Source organism: Arachis hypogaea, chromosome 16 (genome assembly GCF_003086295.3).
Source record: "Arachis hypogaea cultivar Tifrunner chromosome 16, arahy.Tifrunner.gnm2.J5K5, whole genome shotgun sequence".
NCBI lineage: Eukaryota > Viridiplantae > Streptophyta > Magnoliopsida > Fabales > Fabaceae > Arachis > Arachis hypogaea.
In genome coordinates, this window is record NC_092051.1 from 146,865,743 (window position 1) to 146,889,279 (window position 23,537).

General features: G+C 27.8%; 2 protein-coding genes across 2 annotated transcripts; one reads left to right on the top strand and one right to left on the bottom strand.

The window, feature by feature from the left end:
• Positions 1-10,399: 10,399 nt before the first annotated feature.
• On the bottom strand, positions 10,400-14,796 carry LOC112697647 (fatty-acid-binding protein 2). Its single transcript, XM_025750904.3, has 10 exons — positions 13,800-14,796; positions 13,148-13,370; positions 12,518-12,593; positions 12,283-12,385; positions 11,969-12,037; positions 11,399-11,435; positions 11,225-11,299; positions 11,082-11,133; positions 10,898-10,942; positions 10,400-10,816 (listed from the first exon to the last, which is right to left on the bottom strand). Exons 1-10 carry the CDS (start codon positions 14,315-14,317, stop codon positions 10,719-10,721), a joined length of 1,296 nt encoding a protein of 431 aa, XP_025606689.1. The 5' UTR covers positions 14,318-14,796; the 3' UTR covers positions 10,400-10,718.
• A 3,720-nt stretch (positions 14,797-18,516) lies between these two features.
• Positions 18,517-19,248, top strand: LOC112805951 (uncharacterized). Its single transcript, XM_025848267.1, has one exon. The coding sequence runs from the start codon at positions 18,517-18,519 to the stop codon at positions 19,246-19,248; it is 732 nt and encodes a 243-aa protein (XP_025704052.1).
• The last annotated feature ends 4,289 nt before the right edge of the window (positions 19,249-23,537 follow it).

The following is a 23,537-nucleotide window of genomic DNA, read 5'->3' on the forward strand; positions in this document are numbered from 1 at the left end:
TTTAGAGAATCAAATGTATGTGATGCTCCATAAGTTAAATGTCATTTTTCACACAAAAATACACAGCAATCTAATGTAAAAAAATAATAAAAATAATAATAATACTTCAAATAGATTTCTAAAAATTTGGTCATCCAAGAGATTTGCCTCCCAAAAAATAACTAGGTTCTCAGTCCCAAAATTATTAGATATATGTCATATATGTCATCGGTTTAGGTTTAGCTAATTTACATAACACTTTTTCTCTTACGGAAAAGATATTAATATGACATGTCAGGTTTAATGATACGCGTTGTTTCTAGGACACATAAATTTCTGTACACGTGGTCAAAACGACATCGCCTTATGGCTACTCCAAACGATGTTGTTTTGAATGAAACAAATTAATTCCCAACCTTTGGCCTGAAAGTTTTATAAACTTAGAGTTTATCTTTCAACTCTCTTATAACGTAATCCATGACTGATCTCTCTTCTGTGCTTTTGACCAAGACCATTATAGACTGAGAGAAGTTAATTTGTGATGGTGATAGGAGGCAATACGTCGACAACAAGTAAGCATCGTGGTGGGAGATTTGCTAGTGATAGGTTGAGCATTGAAAGCACTACTTTCGGTGGTAATAGGCGTTTTATAAAAGAAGAACACCCTAAGTGCAAGTGCAGGATGTATGCTATAATCACTCGGTCTAAGACAGTAGAGAACTCAAATAGAGTCTTCTTCAAGTGTCCTTACTTCAAGGTATTTATAGATTTTGTTCAATGTGAAGATCTTAATTTTAAAGAAATTTGTTAAGAATTAGATGGTGATTGTTGGATGTGTTATTCTGTCTGCAGAAAAATCAATCACATTGTGATTTTTTGCTAATTTGACGACATTTTTAGTCATGTGAATGACGGCGTAGCAGATCGAAGTGAATTGGCTTGTTTGAATGGTTCTTTGGATGGTGCAGGTTTACATAGTGGTTTAGATGAGAGAGTTAAGGTATTAAAAGAACTGATATTTGAAAAAAAAAAATGACAATGTTGTTAAAAAAAAGTAGAATTTTTATCTTTGTTAGTGGTTTAATGTTAAGGGCATTTGTAGTTGTTTTTTGTTGTAATTTTGGTGGAGTTTAGAATTATAAATTTAGTTGTTATTTCAAATGACCTGATAACTTATAACATATGAAATGACTATAATGATATTTTGGTAAATGTGACATTGTACATATAATCTCAAATTATAAGATAAGAAATACATAAATTAAGGATATACTATTTTGTATGTAAATTAAAAAAAATATATAAAGTATCTAAACCATAGATAATAAAGTATTTTAAAATATAATATCTCATAAAGACATAGAGACCATATAAGTGTATCTTATAAACCTATAGATAATAAAGTATCTTAAAATAGAATATGTTAAACAAATAACTTAAAATCTTAAGCAAGAGCATCTTAAACAACAAAATATGACCATAAATTATTTACCATACAAGGCTAAAAAAGTAGGTTGATTTTCTTGAACAAGTCACACAAGTGTTATTTTAAAAAAAAATGTTTTATTGATAAGTAGTTATTTTTTTTTTAGAGATATTTAGGCCTGGTATAGGAATGAATTTAAAGAATCTGGAAGTTGTGCCACTTGTTGCAGTTATCATTGTCTCTGTAAAGACATCAACTGGTCAATTCAGTCTTACTATAGTTTACTTTGGATGCTTAAAAAGTTGCTGTGGAGGTCTAGCATGCACATTTGCTTCTTTAGTAGGTACATTCTGAGAGTCCAAAACAAAAAGATATCAGGATTTAGTGCTAGGGATAAATGGTGAAATACATTATGCATATACACTTATACTTGCAATATTTACATTTATTCCAATATCTGTTTAAGTGACTCAAACTCCATGTTCAGTTGAAATTGCACCTCCCCAAATTCTGCACTTGAATTAAACTGAAGCTAATCAAACTCATTTCTCCCATCATCACTTAAATCTTTAGGAGTCAAAATTGTTCAAATTCATACTTAAATTCAATGTCTAATTTAGGTAACAACTCCACACCAAGTTTTTCATCAAGTTTAGCAAGCTTATGGACTTTGATGTAGTTTCATTAGCACCAACAGGTGTAGCATTATTTTTGTTGTCACTATGAGGTCTATTAACAATTTCTTCTGTTCCAGCAGACCCTGTATTACTTCTATTGGGCTTAATAGGTCCGTCATTTTTCTTTTTTTGAATAGATGGTCCAACTCTTTCTTGTCTTTTAATGCTTGTCTTTTTTGACTTGTCATTGTCCTTGTCCTTGTCAATTGGTCCATTAGCAAACTTACCAACTTTTGATTTCTTATGTAAGGTCTTCATTGGAGATTTCTTCTTCTCATTACTCTTCCCTTTCTTACCACCTTTGACTGACTCTTCATCTTCACTTGAATCCGAAAAACTATATCCAGAAAGTCGGGACTTCTACAATTCATCTCCTGCATACTCATACCCATCATCACTATTAGAACTCTCAATATCTGCATCATTGTCAACACCATCATTCTCAACACTAACCTCTTGCACATCTACCTCTTTACACTAATATTATCATCATCATTATCAATAAACTTCATATCTTTTATGATTGGATGGTCAAAATAGATCTAGAATTTGTCAATATCCTCGTTTAGCATCTTGTTCTTTTGTAGAGTTCTGATCTCTTTATCTCCATGAATTAGATGAAGACCATATTTTAAATTAGCAGAAGTAAGATCATACCAATACATTGTCTTGTAGTCATGGTAATTCAAGGCCAAAAAAAGTTTCTTCAACTTAAAGAAACATATCAAGTCAATGTATATTGCAAAAAAAAATTTGACTTTTCCATTGACGTACACAAGTACCCCTTGTTGTCTTTAACAAAACTTCTACCGTAGTGAAATACAGGTACCACGCCTTCACTCATCTAAATATCAAAAAACAAAAATCTATCACAACTTAACCAAACAAAAAACACAATACAACATCATCAAAACGAATTCAAATTTTTTAACACCTACATTGTTAACGTTATTATGAAATGGCAATCCCTAAACCATTTTATATCTCTTACTTAAGCTATATAAGCTACATACTATCTTTAATCTACTTTATACATGACATGCACGTTTATCATATTTCACTCTTCACTTCCAATTTAATTCAGAAAAAAGTTTATTAACAATGGCGATATACATGACACACCACTACCAACCAGTTGTCGTCAACTTCGTCAAAACACTGTTACAGATTTCAGTCAACATTAATGGATATGAGGAAGATGAAGAGTTAGCTTGTAAAAAATGGGTAATAATTTTGGGTATCAAGTAATTTTATAAAGAGAAAGGAAAATGATGAATTTTTTTTATAGAAAATCCCCTGTTTAAAATGCTATCGTATTAAATCTTTTATGTTAAAGTTGGAGACTAATTTATCCTATTTAAAATAACATCGTTTAGAATAGTTATAAAATAATATTTTGGCCACATATACAGAAACTAATATGTCTTAAAAATAATATATATCATTGAACCTGATACATTACACTAATCATCTCCATATAAAAAAAAAAGTGTTTTGTAAATTGACTAAACTTAAGCTGAAGACATATATAACATATATTTAATAATCTTAAAAATTAAAGACCTACTTAATTTTTTTTGAAAAACAAATCTGTTAAACCTATTTAAAATATTATTAAAAAATAAAGAAAAGGGTGATGCTATATTCACTCATTTAAAATGACAGAGACTTCAATATTATTGGCTGTGCGACATTTGAATATGAAATGCAGTACAAAGAGTTGGATAGTGATGAGGTGGAAATGAAGTGTGGATTGGGTTTGTGAAATGTGAAGCTTATCCGAACACATAACAAAACTCAATACTCAATTGAATATTGAATTGAAGAAGCAAACATAAGAAGGCCGGTGGGGCCCTTCCCTTGAACTCAACATTCAACGCCCACCTTCCCAATTTTGTAATTTTATTCTTTTATTAAGAATAATAAAATAATATGAGACATTATATCTTAAGAGCAAGTCTTTTAAGGTTAAAAATACAACAAACATTTAAATTGGTCCCAAAATGTTAAATCAGACACTTTAATGTTTAATAAATTTTTACTATTTTAAAACTTTTTAAAATAAATTTTTATCTATAAAAAATTAATTTATCTTATAAAAATATTTGTCAAAAATTTAATTATTTTATAATAAATTTATTAAATATTTATTTATTTGATATATATTAAAAATTTGATAAAAAGACTAATTTATTTGACATGTATAATTTTCAAAAACTTTTAAAATAATAAAAAATATTAAAACTAAAATATTTAATTTAGAGTTTATTAAAACTAATTTAAATATATACTCTTAAAAATATATTGATATTTTAAATATATTTTTCTATGCCTTATGTATCCAATCTCATCAAGCTAAGGAATCCAATAAATATATAAATAAGGGAATGATCTTTCTCTGAATGAGTGAATGAACAATCATACTATCTTGAACCAGATTCAATAGCTGATCGAATTTATTACTTGAAAAATAATTTGTAGCAAACTCCGATAAATTATATTGTGTTCGGTAGTCTGTTGGACTCCTGGCGGAGAAATTGTTGGAGGTGAGGGCCGGAATTTGAGTGTTAAAGTTGAGATGGTGTGGAATTAGCAGTTGGAGTCATCTGTAAAGATATTCCGATATTAAAATAAACGTTTGTATAAGTAGGTGACCAATTTAAATAAAAGTGATGTATATGATGAGAGGGATAAGTTTCTCTCCTTTATTCACTATCTGTTTTAGTGATCTTTTTATTTGAATCTTACCTTTTAAAAATTTTCGTCAACTGTCCGAATCTTCTTTTATAAAGACTGGATTACGTCGAAAACATCTCGTCATACAGACTAGATACAAATCCATTTAATAAATTTCTAATTTTTTATTGAGTTGAGTCAGAATATATTATAAATCTATTTTATTAAAATTAAACGGTAATATATGATAAACTTATTTTGATAATTAAATTTAATCAAATTAGTTTACTAATTTATTAACACCATAAACATCAATTAAAAAAATAAGACACATAAAAAATTAATTAAATTTAATTACAAAAATAATTTATTTTTCCAACATTTTTAAAAACAAAATCTGATTACCTGACCTAACCAATTTCTACTCAAACATGGCTCTATATGTAAAAATATTTTGTTGCGTGAAATGCAAGATAAAAAGGATCTATCTATTTTCTCAATCTAGTAATTACAAGCACATATTATCTCTCTCTCATTTGTGGTAAAAGGAGTGGCACAACTCATAAAGCAATTAAAACCTAGAAATAAAATAGATAAATAGCACTATTTATACGCACATGCCTTAAAATTGAAGTTGTACTCTTTATAGAATTTCAAGGACCACAACCCACTGTATTTATTTATTTAAACACACATTGACATATATAGGCATATAAAAGAATATTATTCATACACAATATTTTTTATATCAGTATAAAAAAATAGTTGTTATTAATTAATTAAAATAATTTAACAAATAAAAATATATATTTAATTATTAAAAAATTAATATAAAAAATATTTATTATTAAAAAATAAATATAAAAAATTATTAGTAATTAATTGTGTATTTTAACGAGACAAGAAAAATAAATATAAACAGGATTACAATTCTCTAAATTCAAATAATATATATATATATATATATATATATTATAAAAATTATAAAATCAATAATAATAAACCCTTCACTCTACTACTTTTTTTTTTTTCATATTAGGATACCTAAATTTAGGGGTGTATATGGGTCGAAGCACACCGGGTTTGGCTTAACTCAAACTCGATTCGAAATATAGACCGAACCTAATTTTTAGATCATAACTCGATCCTAGACTCGATGAAACACACCTTTGGGTCGGGTGAAAATCGGATAAAAATCGGGTGAAAATCGAGTCTTTAGCATGTAAAAATCACCTAATCTCTAACCATTATTTCACAATTCACATAGTAAAATTCACTTAAAAAAATATAACAAGAATCAACCATTCTTTAAAATTAAAGCATAACTGTAATCAATACTAATATTGTCTAATAACACCAAATATTTAAATCAATACAAATAACACAATATTATGTAATAGTCTAAAGTATTATGCATTTTAAACATAAAACATTAACTTATAATCTTATAATAACTAACAACACAAAATATTAAGGTTTACAATATTTAAACTCTACATAAAAATAGCCATCATCCATCACTAATAACATAAAATATTAATTATGTATGATGACTCGAACTATGACTCAGATCCGATCCAAAATAATGACCAGACCTTTTTTTGAAATTTTTACTCGATCCTAAATCCAATAAAATCACACTAAATTAGTCCTTAAAATGTTCAAAACTAAATCGAATCTTCAAGTTGGGTCAGGTCATGGACACTCCTATCCAAATTGATATGAAGAGAGTGAGAATGTGATAGGATAGAAATTAGGAACTTATATAATTCCAATTTCCATCATCACGTGGTGGCGGTGGTGAGGTTTGGGGAAGTCACCATCATATACCACCTTTTGTTTGTTGTTAACCTACACGCAAATGCTTCCTTTCTATTTTATACATTTCTTATTTTATTTGTGAAACATGCTTGAGGAAACCAAAACCATACTAATTATGGATCTACAACTACAATGCATGGCTAGAAAATAATGTATCCTCTCACTTTTTGCTCTTGTTTGATTTTACAAAGTATGATTTCACCTCTTACAACATTTGTTTTACATATTTTCTTTTAGTTTCATTTAAATCTTTATATAAAGTGAAATCTACTTACAAAATAAATTGATATAAAAATTTAAGGGAATCTATTTCTTGTTAATTTATAACTAATTGTTTTATACGGATGTATTTTTTCAAAGATTGAATTTCATTTTGGTTCAAATTGAGTCAATTTTCATAAATTTAATTTATGGATATTCATGATCTATTCTAAATCAATCTTTTTGTTTTAAATCATGTCTAAAATTGACTTAATTTATTTTTTTAGTCAAATTTGGATCAAATTTTAGGTTGGTCCAACTTGACTATCCTACGTTAAATTTTTTGAGAAGTATATTATTCAACAAAATCAATGATAAATTATCCTTTTATATTAGAACTAATAAATTTTAGATTATATAATATTTATATTAAAATATTTTGTTTTGATATACATCTTGTATAATATAATATCTGTTGAATGTTATCTGTAATTACTTTAAATTCATGTACATTGTTTGCACAATGTGTTGACTCGGTTTGACCAAGTCATTTTCTAAATTATTATAAGTGGAGTTTTTGTTTTTTGTGGGGTCTAACTCAACAATTCGAGTTGGCCAATTTTTTTTGGGTCATAGAGTTGGTGTTTCGAAAACGATCCAAGATAACACTTCAGCCAGATTAAAATTTAGCTCAGCCTAACCCCATAAATAACCCTAACAAAAAATTGAGTGGTCAGTTCACTCGTTCACTTCAACATGTGTCGGGATTCGAATTCTGCTTTGTACATGCAGCAATTTATTGGCCAGCAGCAGAACTTTAAATGGAGCTCAGATTCATGACGGATTAGTTTTTAACCTGTGAAAAATAAAAAAATTGACAAAATATAAAATAAACCAATTTGAATTGACTAAGTGGTTTGCTTACTTATCTTTATCTGCTTAAACAAATATCGAGAAATTTAAATCTCACATTATGTATACAACAACTATCTGGAAATTTTTTTTGTCATGCAACTTACACACACTGTCTAAGATATTCTACTTAAAAGTTCATCTTGTACAACTTATGCCATTAGTACAAGACTCCAACCACCAAGGGAAAAAACTCCTTGAAATCTCACATGAAAATTCCTCATTTTTCTTCTTAACCTTTCTTTCTTTGCTTTTTGTTTGGTAAGGACAAAAAATCCTCTATTCATTTTTTTGCTGCAAGTCTTTACTCTCAAACCTATACAAGGCTCAAGCCCATACCAACTTTATCAAGCTTGTACCTGACAAGATGACTTGACAAAACTTACTTTTTTTTTTTTTTTTTTTTTTGGTCAAGGACTTGACAAAACTTACTTAAATTGCTTTTCGTTCAAATAAAAAAAAAAACATACAGAAGTGCTGGACCATAGAAGGGAGGAAAAAGAAAAACAGTTAACAACGATGGAAAGACATGGAATACCAAAAAATAAAAGAGAAATACCAAAAACAAAACGATGGAAAGACATGTAGAAGCTAATTGACCATTTAGCCAATTGATATTAGAATTGGCTTTTCAAAAAAAAAAAAAAAAATTGGTATGATAGGATTTGGCATATCAATTGACATACGAACTCTTTGTTTTTGATATTGGAATGTCAATGGTATTTTTTTTTTAAATGTGAATTATTGGGATGTTATTATTAAATGTGAAACCGTTTAATTAGAAAAGTAAAAATCAGATTGTTGGATTTGTTAGGGGTACAGAAATTAAACCGTCTAATTTGTAAAGATATAGAAATTGGACTGTCTAATTTGTGAGAGGTATAGAATTTATATTAAAAAAAATAAAAAAATTGATTTACAGAAATTGAACCTTTCGATTTATGTACTTTCTACAATTTTAAAAAATACAAAAATTTATAATGTTAAAATATATCACTACTTTTACTTTCATACCCAAAAAAAAACGCCATTGAAATACATGAGTTGAATAATAAAATTGTGAATTCTTAATAATTTTGTTGTGAAATTATAGTCCGACTAAACCAGGCCTAGTGGAGTTAACAGTCAATTAAGAAAAAGGTTGTTGAGCTGAGACATAAAAAAAAAACTGAGTTATTTATATGTTTAAAGCAAATTTAATACTATTCTACGAATTTATTTATTCACTTACTGGGGATAAAATTTAGTCTCCTTTTATTTGTACTATGCATAATAACTAAATGATAGTATATATTTATAGATAATTTTATAGCACACCAAACGTATTTTTAGAATCAATTTACATACATTTTTAGTATAAAAGAATTTTACACAAACAACTAATTATTTGTTGTCACATAACAAAAGTAACTAATTTTTAAATTTATTATTTAAAAAATTATCTAGATACAAAAATTCGATTGAATAACCGTGTAAAATTTTTTATATTGTTAATTCATCAAAATTTAAAAAAACCAAACCAAGACATTAGGTTGGAAAACCTCCAAGTTGGTGTCATAATCAAGCATGTGCATTTTCTAATGTCGTTATTAACCAAATAGGACTACATTCAATGAATCTAGATTTTTAGGGTTTCTACAAATATTTCAATTCCAAAAGGTATGCACCAACTCATGGCAATTAAAACATGCAACAACTTGTCCCTGATAGAGAACAGGTGTTTGTTATGATGCTTAAAAGATATTGCCTAATTGTTAACATAAGTTAAATAATTAATTTTATATTTTAAAGTATAAAAGTTAAAAACTGAGTATTTTAGAACTATTATAAAAGATAATTTAGACAATAATTAGACACTAAACAAAAGACACCATAAAATTGGCCTAGAGAATATAACAACAGCAAATTTCAAGGGAAAAAAATCACGAAAACACACATGATTTTATAGCTTACAAAAGGTTGAAGCTCAACAACAGGCTGGATACTTCATATTTAACATTTTCTAGTTCTAACATTATAATTTCTCAAATCTGTCATAATTGTCATGCTCAATAACGTTCACTTTGGAGCAAAAAATTTTATGTTTTACTATTAAAAAAATGATAATTTTTTTTGTCAATCCAAAAACTACAATTTTTTTTATTTTGTCTGTTACGTATTTTGTACTTTTCTTTTGCAAAACTTGCATAACCCTCCTCTGTTAAATGGAATATAAGACTTATTTTATGTAACTATAATATTCTATTGAGACATAACATTTATGGATAACCTTCTCTTGGCCATTGAACCATAACCGGAGCTTGAGACAATTTATATAGGCCACAATAGTCAGTTGAAATTGAACAGAGATCATAATAAAAGATAAACCATAATACTATATCCCAAGCAAATTTATTTGTAAAATCAATGATATGAATCTTTGAACATATAACAAATATTAAAATTTAAAACAAGGCTTGTATGAAAGCTATACTTGTTTTGATGATTGAAGGCAAGATTATAAATTAACTTACACCATTGAGTAGATGTTTTTGTGAGTCTTATATTTTGGACTATAATGTAAATATGTAATCCATGATAAAAACTAATATGTAATAAGCCATGTAGAATTTTCACACAAATTTATCCTATGGCCTTAAGAAAAAAGCCAAGTAAATCTAGCCGGTTTATCATTAGCAACTTGAGCAAACAAAAATAAAGATTCTGATTCTTATCTAACCTTTTTTTTCCCATTCAATTGCTAAAATATGATTATACATCTGGATGAATATGCGCATCACTTTGATGCACATCAATCATCAATGAATTTTCCAATAACAATTCAACTTTTGCTATGCCAGTGGCTTACAAATCTTGAAAAGATCATGTCAAGGAATGATCATGATCTTTTAAAGACAGATAGAAATCAATTTCATGAAGCCAGTGAGCTTGTGCTTTGTACTTAAGCTATAACCTAAGGATATATGCCACCCATATCCAAATTGTCCATTCTAAAAGCAGGACAATTAGGTAAAATATCAACCATTTCAACACTTCCTAATTATATTTGCAATGTTCCTGCCAATCTCATCTTTTGTTTGCTCACAAACAGGGAAATCTCCAAGGTACATGTCAAAGAAAGCTCCTGAAAATTCAAATATTAGAACCCAGGTTCAGTTTGATACCATACTAAGGAATTATAGAAATTGATTTTGATTTTACTCACTGCACAATTCTTTGCTGTGGACACTTCCAATCTGATTGCCACCAACTGTCCAGATAAAACCAACATTTTTAGCAGCGCAAACACAATTTGTCAACAATCTAGTTACATACATAGATATTATAAAGGAATTGAGCATGAATTCAGTAATACATTTAAAAAAATATTCGTTGAGTGTATTACTCACTTTCAGTTATCAAACGTCCATCAACTGTTCGTCGGAATTCAACTACTGTTCCCTGTAATATTATGATGATACAAATGTAATTTCATGACATAATTAGTACTTTGGGAATGTAATAGAAAGAAATTTAGTCATAGATTACTTACTAACGGTAAAGGAATATCCTGTGTGAAGTGTGAACCAAATGCAGTTATGCAATTGAAGTCTGTTGAGGGATTTGTCTGACCATAAAAAGTGTTAGAAATAGGTTTGGCAGAAGTTAGAAGCCAGAACAAATCCAGTGCAGTGGTAACAAAATGATACTACAAGAGGTAGAGTACCTTAACAAGTCGAGCCCGAAGTGACTTCTCGAAAGCACTGCAATAAAACATACAAATGGTTAACAAAATAAAATAAAATAAAAAAATCAGTTCCTGCTACCTTGCAACTTTATAATCAACTGAGGACCTATTCTTTTCAGTTCCTTTACAAGGTTGAGGTTAAACAAAATTGAATGGATGGTACCGAAAATTACTGAATCCAAATCAACCAAATTACGCTCTTGATGAAAACATGGTTCAGCAACTACTTAGTAGCAATATCAAACTTCTCATTTTGTTGAATAAAGATTAGCCCAGTGGTAAAGTGGAAAATAGAGCTATGTCATTTGAACTTGAGAAACAAGGCAGAATCTGGTTTTAGAATAAATACCACATTTGAAGTTAAGTTCTTTTTCTTTTTCTTTAAAAAAAAAATTAAAGATTAAAAAGGATTAAAGCATAATGGCAGCAGTCAAAATATCCTCTATAGAAGGGGAAAGCACATGCACAAACATGAGGAAAGCCAAATGTCTTTTTGTAAAGATTAAAAACACAAACTTTCACAACTTATAAGAGAAAAATATTACTTACTCTCTCACGCTGTTAATTTTCATTCCTCTGCAATTTATAACAAGCCTGACTGTCATAGTGATATCTTCCCTGCAACCGTAACACGCAAAAAGATCTGTCAAAACTGATACCAAAGCCATTAGTCATGAATGATGAAACCATAAAATTGGCATCCAATAGTTTGCCAAATTTTCCCTTTTGACTATTTACAGATTCCAGAAATTTTGCCATGTGTTTTTCAATAATCATTGTTAATTGCAATCACAGAGATGAGAATTCTTTTATCTGTTAATAAAAATTATGTATATGTAAAATATCACATATGATGTCGAGACCTCAGAAGATCCTGGTAGATATCCTGACGATTATTCAGTTCATCAGTGGAAATTGATGCATATTTTGAGCCCAGTTTCTCACAGAGGGAGTATGGATGAACATCTGTTAAATAAAGACCAGGAGTCTCTCAATAAACAAAGAACTTTGCTAACGACAGGATAAGTATCAAAAACTATTTCTTTTATCTTTTCAAAGGAAAAGGCAAACACATATCAGGCATTCAAGGAAACTTACAGAATCCAAAAGCATAGAGCTTCAGTGACTTGATTCTAACTATTGTCATGTTTTTAGATCCTGTACCAACCAGCACCTGAAACAAATTAAGCTCATTAATTTATTTGAAAATGAAGGTAAGTGTGACCTTAAGATGCCACATGTGCTCATAGGCCAATGGATAAAATCAAATGCTTGAATCATTCAATATATAGTTGGGTTGGATGGTTTTAACAAACTTGTAATGTGTAAATTATGATCCAATCCAAGATCCATTCATTTGCCACCCCAAACTACTTCTACTACAACAACAACAACAACAACAGTCTTTTTCACCTAGATGGGATTGCATAATCATTAATCACATTATTGATCCAAGGTCATGAAAATTCGATATTATGTTTGCTGTCAACTAACAACTTGGGATCGGCTATGAAAAAAATTTGCAACAAAGCGTAACATAGGTAGAATTCATCTGAACAACTAGCTAAGTAATTCCCAACAATATTTATATTTGTTAACCACCTTGAATCTTAGCCATCAATAAGAAAAGAATCTTGCAGTATAATGTTCACTGAAACTCAAACAGGCCTGGTGCGAATAGTTAACATAAAGAGCCAAAAGAATGAGAACAAGAAACCAAACATTAACCTCAGAGTTGAAGCCAGCACTCTGCTCTCCAGCCAACGCATTTTCCAGAATCATAGGAAACTCAATTCCAGTTTTAGGCTCCACTGCAGCTTTTGCTAGATTCAATTCATGAAACAACAAACGGGGACATCCTTGGCGCTCAACCTCCTTAGCCACTTGTTCGGTTCCTCCATGCATTGGCACATCAGGATCCTGCCATGGGCCAGCTAGTACATTTGATGATCTAGCATCAATATCAATGAAAAAAAATTAAAAGAAAACCAAAAGAGCTGCAATTGCAGTAAAATAAAGAATGAGAACTCGGTAAGTAAACATTTAAATTGTTAACAAATTAGATCACATAACAAAATTAGAGTAAACCATTGAATTAGTTCTTGAAATTGGCAACCTATTTCAAATTCATCCCTCGAGGGTTCAACAGTCAAAGGACGGACGAATTTAAAATCAGTTGCCAACTTCTGAACAATAATTACAATCATCAACTACATTAATAATTGATTATGAGTCCTCCATTAACTTACATATGCTGACATTCCATAATTGATTATGAGTCCTCCAAATATCATTTTAAAATGGAAATGGAAAAAAAAATCCAACTAATTGAGGAATTTAATCAAACATCTAAAAGTCATTCTTAGAAGCGACAACGTACAAATTTTGAAGTGGTGGCACCAATGCTGCAGCTAATGAAAGAACAGGGAACGATTGAAACCTCTTAGCTTCTCTCCAAATCAAATCCATCGTTAAACTCGAAACCTTTCCCAAACTCGCAGACGAAAAATTTCTCTTCCTTTTCGACCGAAACCGAAACCCAAACCCGTCATCATTTCCAACGCTAGGCACATTCTTAACCCTAACAGAAGAACCAGTAGTTGCAACACCAGCACCACCACCATTCCCCATTCGAATTCCGCCATAACCGTTATTGGAACCTGCAATGTCCTGCGCCAAATTCGAGACGGAAGCGCCAGTGAACAATAGCAAAAACGCGCCGGCGAACTTCGAAACGCAGCAGAACGCGTCATTCCCGAAGCTTCTAGAATTCTCGAGAAAAGAAAAGATCGTGTTAGAGTTAATGAAATTGTGAACAATAAAAGGATCCACATTGAAGAAGAGTGAATCCGGATACAGAGAATCAGAATCCATTGGGTATAACCAATCGTTCTTCATTGCGGAAACGCAAGGATCGATTTGAAAAAGAAAAAAAAATAAAGGAGGTCCAAGAAAAAAAGGAAAATGAAGAAAACGTTTCTTTTGTGAGAGGGGTTTTTTAGATATTTTAAATTTTTGTAAGGGGGTTTTAAAATTGTGAGGGAGAAACTGGGAATTAAATATGAAAGGAAGCTTTTGGAATGAAAATGCGTGATAAATAAAATGAAAATGGGTTCCGCATTGAAGAGAATCAGAGAGAGAGAATAGAGAATATGCTTTGGGTGGAAAAGAGGAACAAGTCACCGCTCAACGGTGGCCGGTGAGATTCTGCGCTTCCAAACAGAATCTGGGGACACAATTGGAAAACTTGTTTTCTTTTCTTTTCTTCCAAGTGGAATTTTTTTGCTTGTTTCCGACCAGCACCCAATTCTATGTTACATTGATATTCTTTTTTGGTCCCGCCACGCATCTAACATTTTTATGGTACAAATTTAATTAAGTTGGCCTAAATTTCAACAAAAATCACTTATACAATAATTCAATATACATGTAAATCACGCATTTTTTTTCACATTTTTTTTCACGTTTTTTTTATTGTCGTTTTTTTTTGTTATTTTTCTTCCTATTCCTTTTTTTCACTTGTTGCAGCATTTTTTTATTTTATTTTTATTAATAAGAATGAGGAGTTTTAAATTCTAGAAAATTTATTTTAAAAAATAACACTAAAAATTTTTAATCGTAACACAAAAAAAATTAATTTTGATATTAAATTTTTTTAGCTGTAACATAGATTCTAGTAAAAAGAATAAAATAAAAAAAATTATGAGAATGTGAACTAAAATGATGATGATAATGATGAAAAATGAAAATTTTAAATTGTGCATAATTTATTAAAAATAACATTATTAACTTTTTAATTATAATACAAATTCTTGTTAAAATGGTAAAATAAGAAGAATTATGAGAAAGTGAAATAAAAAGAAAAAGATAATGATAACAGAAAAAGAAGAAAAGATTTGAATTGTGTATAATTTATTAGAAAATAATATCGAAATTTTTTAATTGTGACACACAAAGTTTTTTAATGTTGACACCAAAATTTTTTAATCGTGATACGAAAAATTATTTAACCATTTTTTTATCATTTAATTAATTGAGTGGTATTAAACTCATATATAAGATGTTTAGCCATTTCTTATATTTTTGTAACAAATTATTGTATTTTTTATTCTAAAATAAATTTAAAGGTATTTTGTTGATCGAATGAATTAAGATGTTGAATATGTGTAGTTCTTTAAAATTATTTTGTGTTATTTATGAAAAAATTTAGTGTCATTTTTAATAGATTTTTTGTGTCATTAATCTAAAATTTTTTTATTGTTAAACTAATTGTGTAATATTGAACTAAGAAAAAGAAGATGAGTAGAAGATGATTATTATAATGATAGTGAAAAAGGAGGAGAAAGAAGAGAAAAAAGACAAATAAAAAAAATTGTATGTAAAATAAATTTGATAAAAACTGAAGTTGATTTCATATGAAAATAATTGTATGTAAATTTTTACTAATAATTTTATACTATTGATAAAAAAATATTGTTCTATCCATGAAAGTTCCACCGAGTTATAGCAACTCTTTAGAATAGCGGGTTGATTCGTCTATCATCAACTTCAGACACTTACGAAAAAAATTTCGATACTCAAATTAGGGTCGAAATCCTAATAAAGAAGCGACTAGCAAGTAAATAAGAGAGTATGAATGCATAATTCCTTGTTTCTCAATTGTTCTTTTTACGTTATTTCTTCCTCGTTACAAATAGTCAGAATTCATTATATTTGGTAGGACTCAAATTATGTTGATATTCTCGGTAGGTTTCGCCTTTGTTACCATTATTAATTTTATGATTTTGTCATTATCTCGATTTGGTTTGTTATTTGATTTGTGGCTTATAAATCCGAGTTTATAGTAGTTGTGGTCGAAATATAAAGTACGTATTAAGTATTTAAAAGAGTAACTAATTTCTTTAAATAATTATTTACTATTAAAAATAGTTAATGTAATTTGTTAAATTTTATTGATTAATAATAAAAATCATTTCAAAGTAGTTAGTGTTTGTCTATCAAGAAAAAAATATTTTTATTTAATAAACCAATATATTTAAACTTTCATATTGTTATTAATTGTATATTCCTTTAAAAATTCTAATCAATAAAAAACTAAAAAGTGGGCATAAATTAGTCCTCAATTTCTTTTCGGCCTTTTTATTTAATTTTATATTAGTTGTCACTTGGATTAAAGTGAATGATTTGACTTATGGTCTAAAAAAGGTCATTCACTTACAATTATTTGATAAGATAATATAGAACTCTTTTAGGTTGCATGTGCACAATAATTAAGTTGTTTTTCTTTTTTCCCTTTCCGGTGAAAACCAATTTATAATTTGTACAATTATCATACAATAACTAAATAACTAAAATATATTGTTAAAAAATAAAAAAAGGATAATATCATTCTAGAATTTAATACTATTATTCTAATTTAATGATTTTGTGATGAATGAAAATTGTATTAAAAATACTATAACTAATTATTCTTTAAATATTATTTTTATTCAGTTAAAAAAACAAATACTTTTTTAATTTTTTAAATAATTAATATATTAAAGTAAATATTTAAATTAATTAAATAATAATAAATTTTTGAAAAGACTGACAAATTAAATTTTAAAGGATAAACATTTTGTTTATTAAAAAATATGTCTCAAAATGATAAAGTCCATTCCCTTAAGAAAAACCAAATTTAAGAAACTCTGATAATAAGAGATGAAGAATTATTGTGTTTTTTTTTTCTTTTCTTCCAAACAAACTCTCACAGCTATGGATCGGTTGAGTTGTTTAAAGGGGCCACGGTTTGGACACGAAACATGAAATGACAGTTATGCCCTTTTTGGATTTTGGTGCCATCGTTTTTTCCGTGACGTGGCTCTAACGATGGAGACAGCTCCCAAACTATGTTGGTTACTTGCATCGTCGTCGGCGTTTTCTTTCCCTTCGCGTTTTCGTTTGGACAAAAATTGTAACACCCATTTTCGCGGAAACGAGTTGCACAAGAAAAATTGCACTCCACTTTCTCATTGATGCTTCTGATTTTCTTTTATTTTGACTCTTCTTGAGAGTGAACAAAGTTGAATCAAGCCGTTCTAGAGCGAAGAAGTGGTGAAAAAATAACTTATTTTATAATTGTTTTAATTTTTTATTTTAGAAAATCTTTTTCTAATTACTAAATAGATTACTCTTTAGAGAAAAAAAAAACCCTCTGTTTACCTTGCGGAAGATATAATGCGATTCATTAAGAAAATAATAACATATGTATCAAATTGATGAACACGTTTTTAGTTTTTTAATTAAATCAAATTCAAATTTTAAATTATTCACACAATCAAATAATTATAATTCTTAAAGGGTATATTAGTATTTTTTAGTTAAAAATAATTTTGTACATTTAATTTCATTGATCTAAAATCAAAATATTTTTATTTGTTTTTAATTTTTTATATATAATTAATTCTGGACACCTATTTTAACTACTCAACACGAGGAATCTGTATTCATACTCGTACAAGATCATTTTTTTTTTGGATAAATTATATGGATAAATAGATTGAAAATTAATATTAAGTAGATATTTTAAACTGAATTGTGTTACATGCTTGTCTTATTTGTAATTCTATATAAATTAAATTTTAATTATATTTGATTTACACTAAACAAATATAATTTATCTTAAAATAAATCAAGTTTTAATTTAGTTATCTTATCTTTATCTTTAGAAAATTTAAATTAAGTTATTTTATCTTATCTTTTAGTTAGTTTATTAGGAGTCTATTTAAATACTTTTGGTAGAACAATTTACACAATTTTGACAACTAAAATTTTCAATTACTTTATGCATATTTTTTTAGTGTGATTAAATGAGGTGAGTGATTTATTTTCTTGTTATATGAAAAAGGTAATTTTATGTGCTAGTCTCTTTCAATTTTCATTCCTTTAGTCTAAATTCTTTGAAGGTCTAGTAAAAAAATTTCTTATTTAGTCATTCTTGTTTATCTTTTTGTGTCATTCTTTTTCTTATCCCCTTCCAATCCTTCTATTGAGACTTTAATACTTCGAATTTATTAAACTCTCTAATCCCCCAATAACATCTTTATCATTACCTTTCCATGGAATTCACCTCTTCTTCTTTGCAAATCACTCCCAGTGAAGACCCATCCATACCACAAGAGTTTTATTTCGGTGATTGCTTCTCCATCATCTTCAACTGCACCAAAAAATTGATCCAAATTATTGAACGCTCAAACCCAACTCCTGAGGTTCACTTTTCTTCTACTACAACTACAGCCACTGAAGCAATCTTGGTTCCTTCAGGCATCCTATGTAGTTGTACTCCACTCACAAACCTTAGCAGAGAAGACACAATCTTGTTACATGAAATCTTTTCTTCACTACCTGTGTCGCCTGAGGTATTGGACCAAATTTTACCTGACATAGGCGAAACTGCAAGAAGGATTTTAAGCGGTGAAAGGTGTGACTCCAACAGGCGGGAGATGGTTGTGAACTTTCATGTTACCTCCTACATTGTTGTTCAAGATTCTGATATCTATAATGATGATCTCTGTCAAAACTTTTTTGAACGAGTACAATTCGTGAATCCGTTGGAGGGATCGAAAACTGATGAGCAAGATGATGATGTTGAATGCGCGATTTGTTTGGAGAAGTTTGACTATGGTAATAAAGATTCAAGCGTAGAAATTGTTCGTACAAATTGCTGGCATGTTTTTCATGATCGCTGCTTGCTCCGCTGGCTCCGACGCTGTGCCAACTGTCAGTCGCCGTATTCTTGCCCGTTGTGCCGCAGCATCATATTTCCAACTGCACAGATAGATGATGAATAGGTCCATCTTCACCATGCTATATTCCACTTAATTACCAGGCTTACCATACAACATGAAGGAATTTTTTTTTGTGTTCCCTAGGTTCTTGAATTTGTTTTAATTATGTCGCATTATTATCCTAATTGTTAAGAAAAATGTGAATAAATAGTAATTTTGAAAGTATAATTCTAATACTTGTTTTGTTAAATCAGTCTCTGTAAACTAACTTTACACAAACAATAAGAATTGGTTAATTTGTCATGTTATTCTGAATTTTATTAAACTTAGTGTTTTTGAAGATAATTATCGATCGCCTGTGTGATTTTGCACTTGATGGCCTTGTGGATACCTCCTTATGCCTCCCAATGCGGATTCTTGAGTCTTGAGTTTCTACGCAGACGGATCACGGTTGTGTTCATTAGGTATAATCTATTTAGAATTAATCAAGTTGGAATGGTTTAGTCTAATAATTAATTTATTAGTTTTTTTAAATAAATATTAGGAATTTAAATTTTATTTTATATATATAATAAGTTTTTAATTAATGACAAATTTTTAAATAAAATTAAATATCACAGTATAAAATTAATTTTTAATCTACTGAATTGAAAATATAATAAAAAATAATAAAAAATAATTTTTTTCGTAAAAAGAAAAAAGATAATAAAATTTTAGTACACTAAATAGTCTTATTACAACTCTTTTGTTATTTTGTATGAATTTTGGTGTAATATATTCAAATGTCTAATTTTAAAAGAAAAATATAAAGAGATTATGCACATTAAATTAGTTTGACTATCAAATTCGATTCTAAATTCATTAAACAATGAGAAAGTATAGGGAGCCAATAGAATATTTGTACAATAGAGATTTAGGAAGTATTAGAGATAATAACCATTAATGTTACTTCTTTCCATCAGTTGAAATTTTTGAAATGAGTGGTATCATGACATGGTATTAAAACTCTAAATCCGAAAGATCTATCAAAAGTTTGATCCTTGGTGAATTCCAAAATCAATTTAAACTTTTTGAATGAGTAATTTCATGACCTGTTTATTATCCTGATAATATTCATTTTTTAACTCAATAGCCCATTAGACCATTGGCTCTTTAACATTACTCACAAACAATTATTATGTTATACAATGGATATATTATCAATTGGCTAATTATTGACTAATTATATTAGACCATTAATTCTTTAGTAGTACTCACAAACAATTATTAACGTACTCCAATTATTATGTTATACAATAGATATGTTATCAATTGGCCAATTATTAGGTTTCGTTGGGAGTTATAAAGAGATGTTTCTCCATCTTTCCTCAAATCCTCAATTATAAAGGATTGCTTTGAGGATGTTTGGTACTTTGGTTATTCTCAGTATCTAAAATAAAAAGATCCTTTAAAGAAAAAAAAAGTAATATAATAAAATAAAAAATTAATTATTCTTAAATTAAAATAGTATAACACATATTTTATAAAAATTAAAAATTAATAATAATTAATTTTTTATTTTTCTATTTTATTAATTTTCTCATTTTAGAAGATTTAAATTATAAAAATACATATTTAATAATTGTGTTCTAAAATATAAAAAAATAATTATACACAAAAATATAAAATATGTGTATTTTATATTTCTCTAAAATAACAAGTTGTTAACTTTTAGTTTGAGACACAAAATAAACTATATTTTTAAATAATTTTTTTCTTTATTTTCTTAAAATTCTAAACCTACTTTTTACTACTCTTCTCTATTTTTGTTTTTTTATATTTTTATTTTTTCAGTATATGTATACAAGCTAAATCTTGTTATTTTAATTCCTTATAGAATTATGTATGTGAAGTTGTTAATTTTATTTTCATTCTTCAATTAATTTTAATTTTTAAGCCTTGAAATTATTAGAAAGAAAAAAGCAAAAAAGTTGAGAATAATGAAAATAATAATGACACTATTCAAGATAAACTTTTTAAAAATATATGTATATGTTATGTCCATAGTAATTATCAAACACAATTATTTTTTATCATGTATTTGTGTATATCTTAGTCACTCAAAATCATCAAAGAAACATAGATAACAATCAAATTGATTTATGCTAAATAAGACCTGAATAATATATTACAAGCAAAATTAATAACTTATCATCAAAGTGTCTTATAAGTACTCTTATATCATATACCAAAAGTAAAACAGATCACAGATGAGTTTACAATAATTTGAATAACAATTTTATTATTTTCAAATTAACTCTTCTGGTTGAGTTTAGTAAATAATAATATTGATCATATGATGATAAATATTTAGTTGGGTAAAAGTTCATAATATGATTTAATATGTATACTAGTAAAGTAAGCCTAAATGGCTAATCAATCCAAAAGGAGCAATAAAAATAACATATCAGTAACTAATTTGAGTTAGATGAATTATCAGTTTACTTATCTGACAAATAGTATACATATTAAAAAATAGTATGTAATAATCAGAATAAAAAATAATATACAACTCACTTATTTGACAAATAGTATATTGTCAAATTTTTTCCAACTTCCCTATAACAATAGTATGCTATCTTAAGAAGTGCGAAATTCAATTTTGGAAGTATTTTATCGCCTATGTTTTGGCAATAAACCAGAATTTTAAATACCAACAAGCATATTTCTAATATTCATATTTCAACTTTTTTTTCATAGAGCTTATTTGAATATTCTTATTTTTCACCGTTTTACTCCATGTTTTTGTAAAAGAAAATAAAAATTCGATGGGTAAATACAAACTTTTGACCATAATTATCAGAATCGAACCGATAATTAACTCGATAAAATTATTGGGTCACCAGATCACTGAATTCAACCGTTGAGTCACAGGTTGAACCGATTAATTCAGTTATAATTAAATAATTATATAAAATTTAATTTCTTTTTATAATAAAATTTTTTATACAAAATTAAGTTATTTTACTAATTTATTAATTAATTATATTAATCAAATATATGTGAAAAAATAGTTAATATTAATAAATATTATATAATTATCAATAACAAAAATATGGTATGATACTATGATTACTAAAAATATTGTTGTTTATTTTTTAATTTAAAAAATATTTAATAATATTTAATATTTTTAATAATTATGTAAAACTAAAAAATAATTAATTTAAATGAATAAATATAAAATAAAAAAGTAATTAAATTAAATATAAAATTACTCATTAGAATAAAAGAACAAAAGTGTAAGAAGATTTTAAATTTTACATGAGTAAAAGAATTAATAAGATATAATTATTAATTAGGACATGTGGAATAAGTTATAATATATTTATAAAAAGGCATTTATATTATCAAAAAGCATGTTAGTCTAGTGGGTTACAAACTCATTTATTTTCTACGAACGCCAGGTGATATCGTGCCAAATCTTTTAGAATGCACGTGCTGACGTCATCTGATGGATTAATCGGTTCGGTTCAATTTGCGGTTCAGTCCAATTTTTTAAATTTGACTGATTTATTTGTTTGTGCGGTTTAATTATTAATTCAGATCGGTTAAAAATTCGATTTACTGATTTTTCGGTCGAATTCCGAATTTGATAACTATGCTTTTGACACTAAAAAGGACATAAAACACACGTTACTTACCAAAAAAAAAAAACAATTGACAACAAAACTAGTACAAAAATTACTAAAACAAATATGAAAGACAATAAATTCGTGCAAAAACAAACAACCAAACCCAAGCACTAGAAAAAGTAACCCCAATACCCCTTTTTCTCTATAAGTCAAACACTGTCACCCCACTCTTAGTTAAAGATCCAATAAACAATAGTCAACCAAAAAGAGGCACAAATAACTCCTAAAAGACACATAATAAGTTTCTTCATCTTTGTTTAGATAATTTTCGATAGCTAAATTAAGATGGTTTTCTTTTTGTAAGTTGGGTTAATATTAAGAAATCTTTTAGGTTAGGTTAAAACTTAGTGATTGTTGAGTTCAGTGAAAAGTTTAGAGATATTAGATGAATTATATTATGATTCATTAGTATTGATGACAGTAACTTTTTAAAAATTACAGTGAAAAATTTATTATTATTATTATTATAATAAAATTAGGATGTTAATCTTATTACATAAAAACGCTAAATCAAGTAGGGTCATGTTTTTTTTTTATGAATAATGTTACACATTTAAGTTTTTTATTAATCAAATATAATTAAATTGGTTTAATATAACAAAAATTAGATATGACTAATATTATTCTAAATCTTATTGTTTAACATAGTTAGACTTAGTTTATAAAAAAAAATTTAAA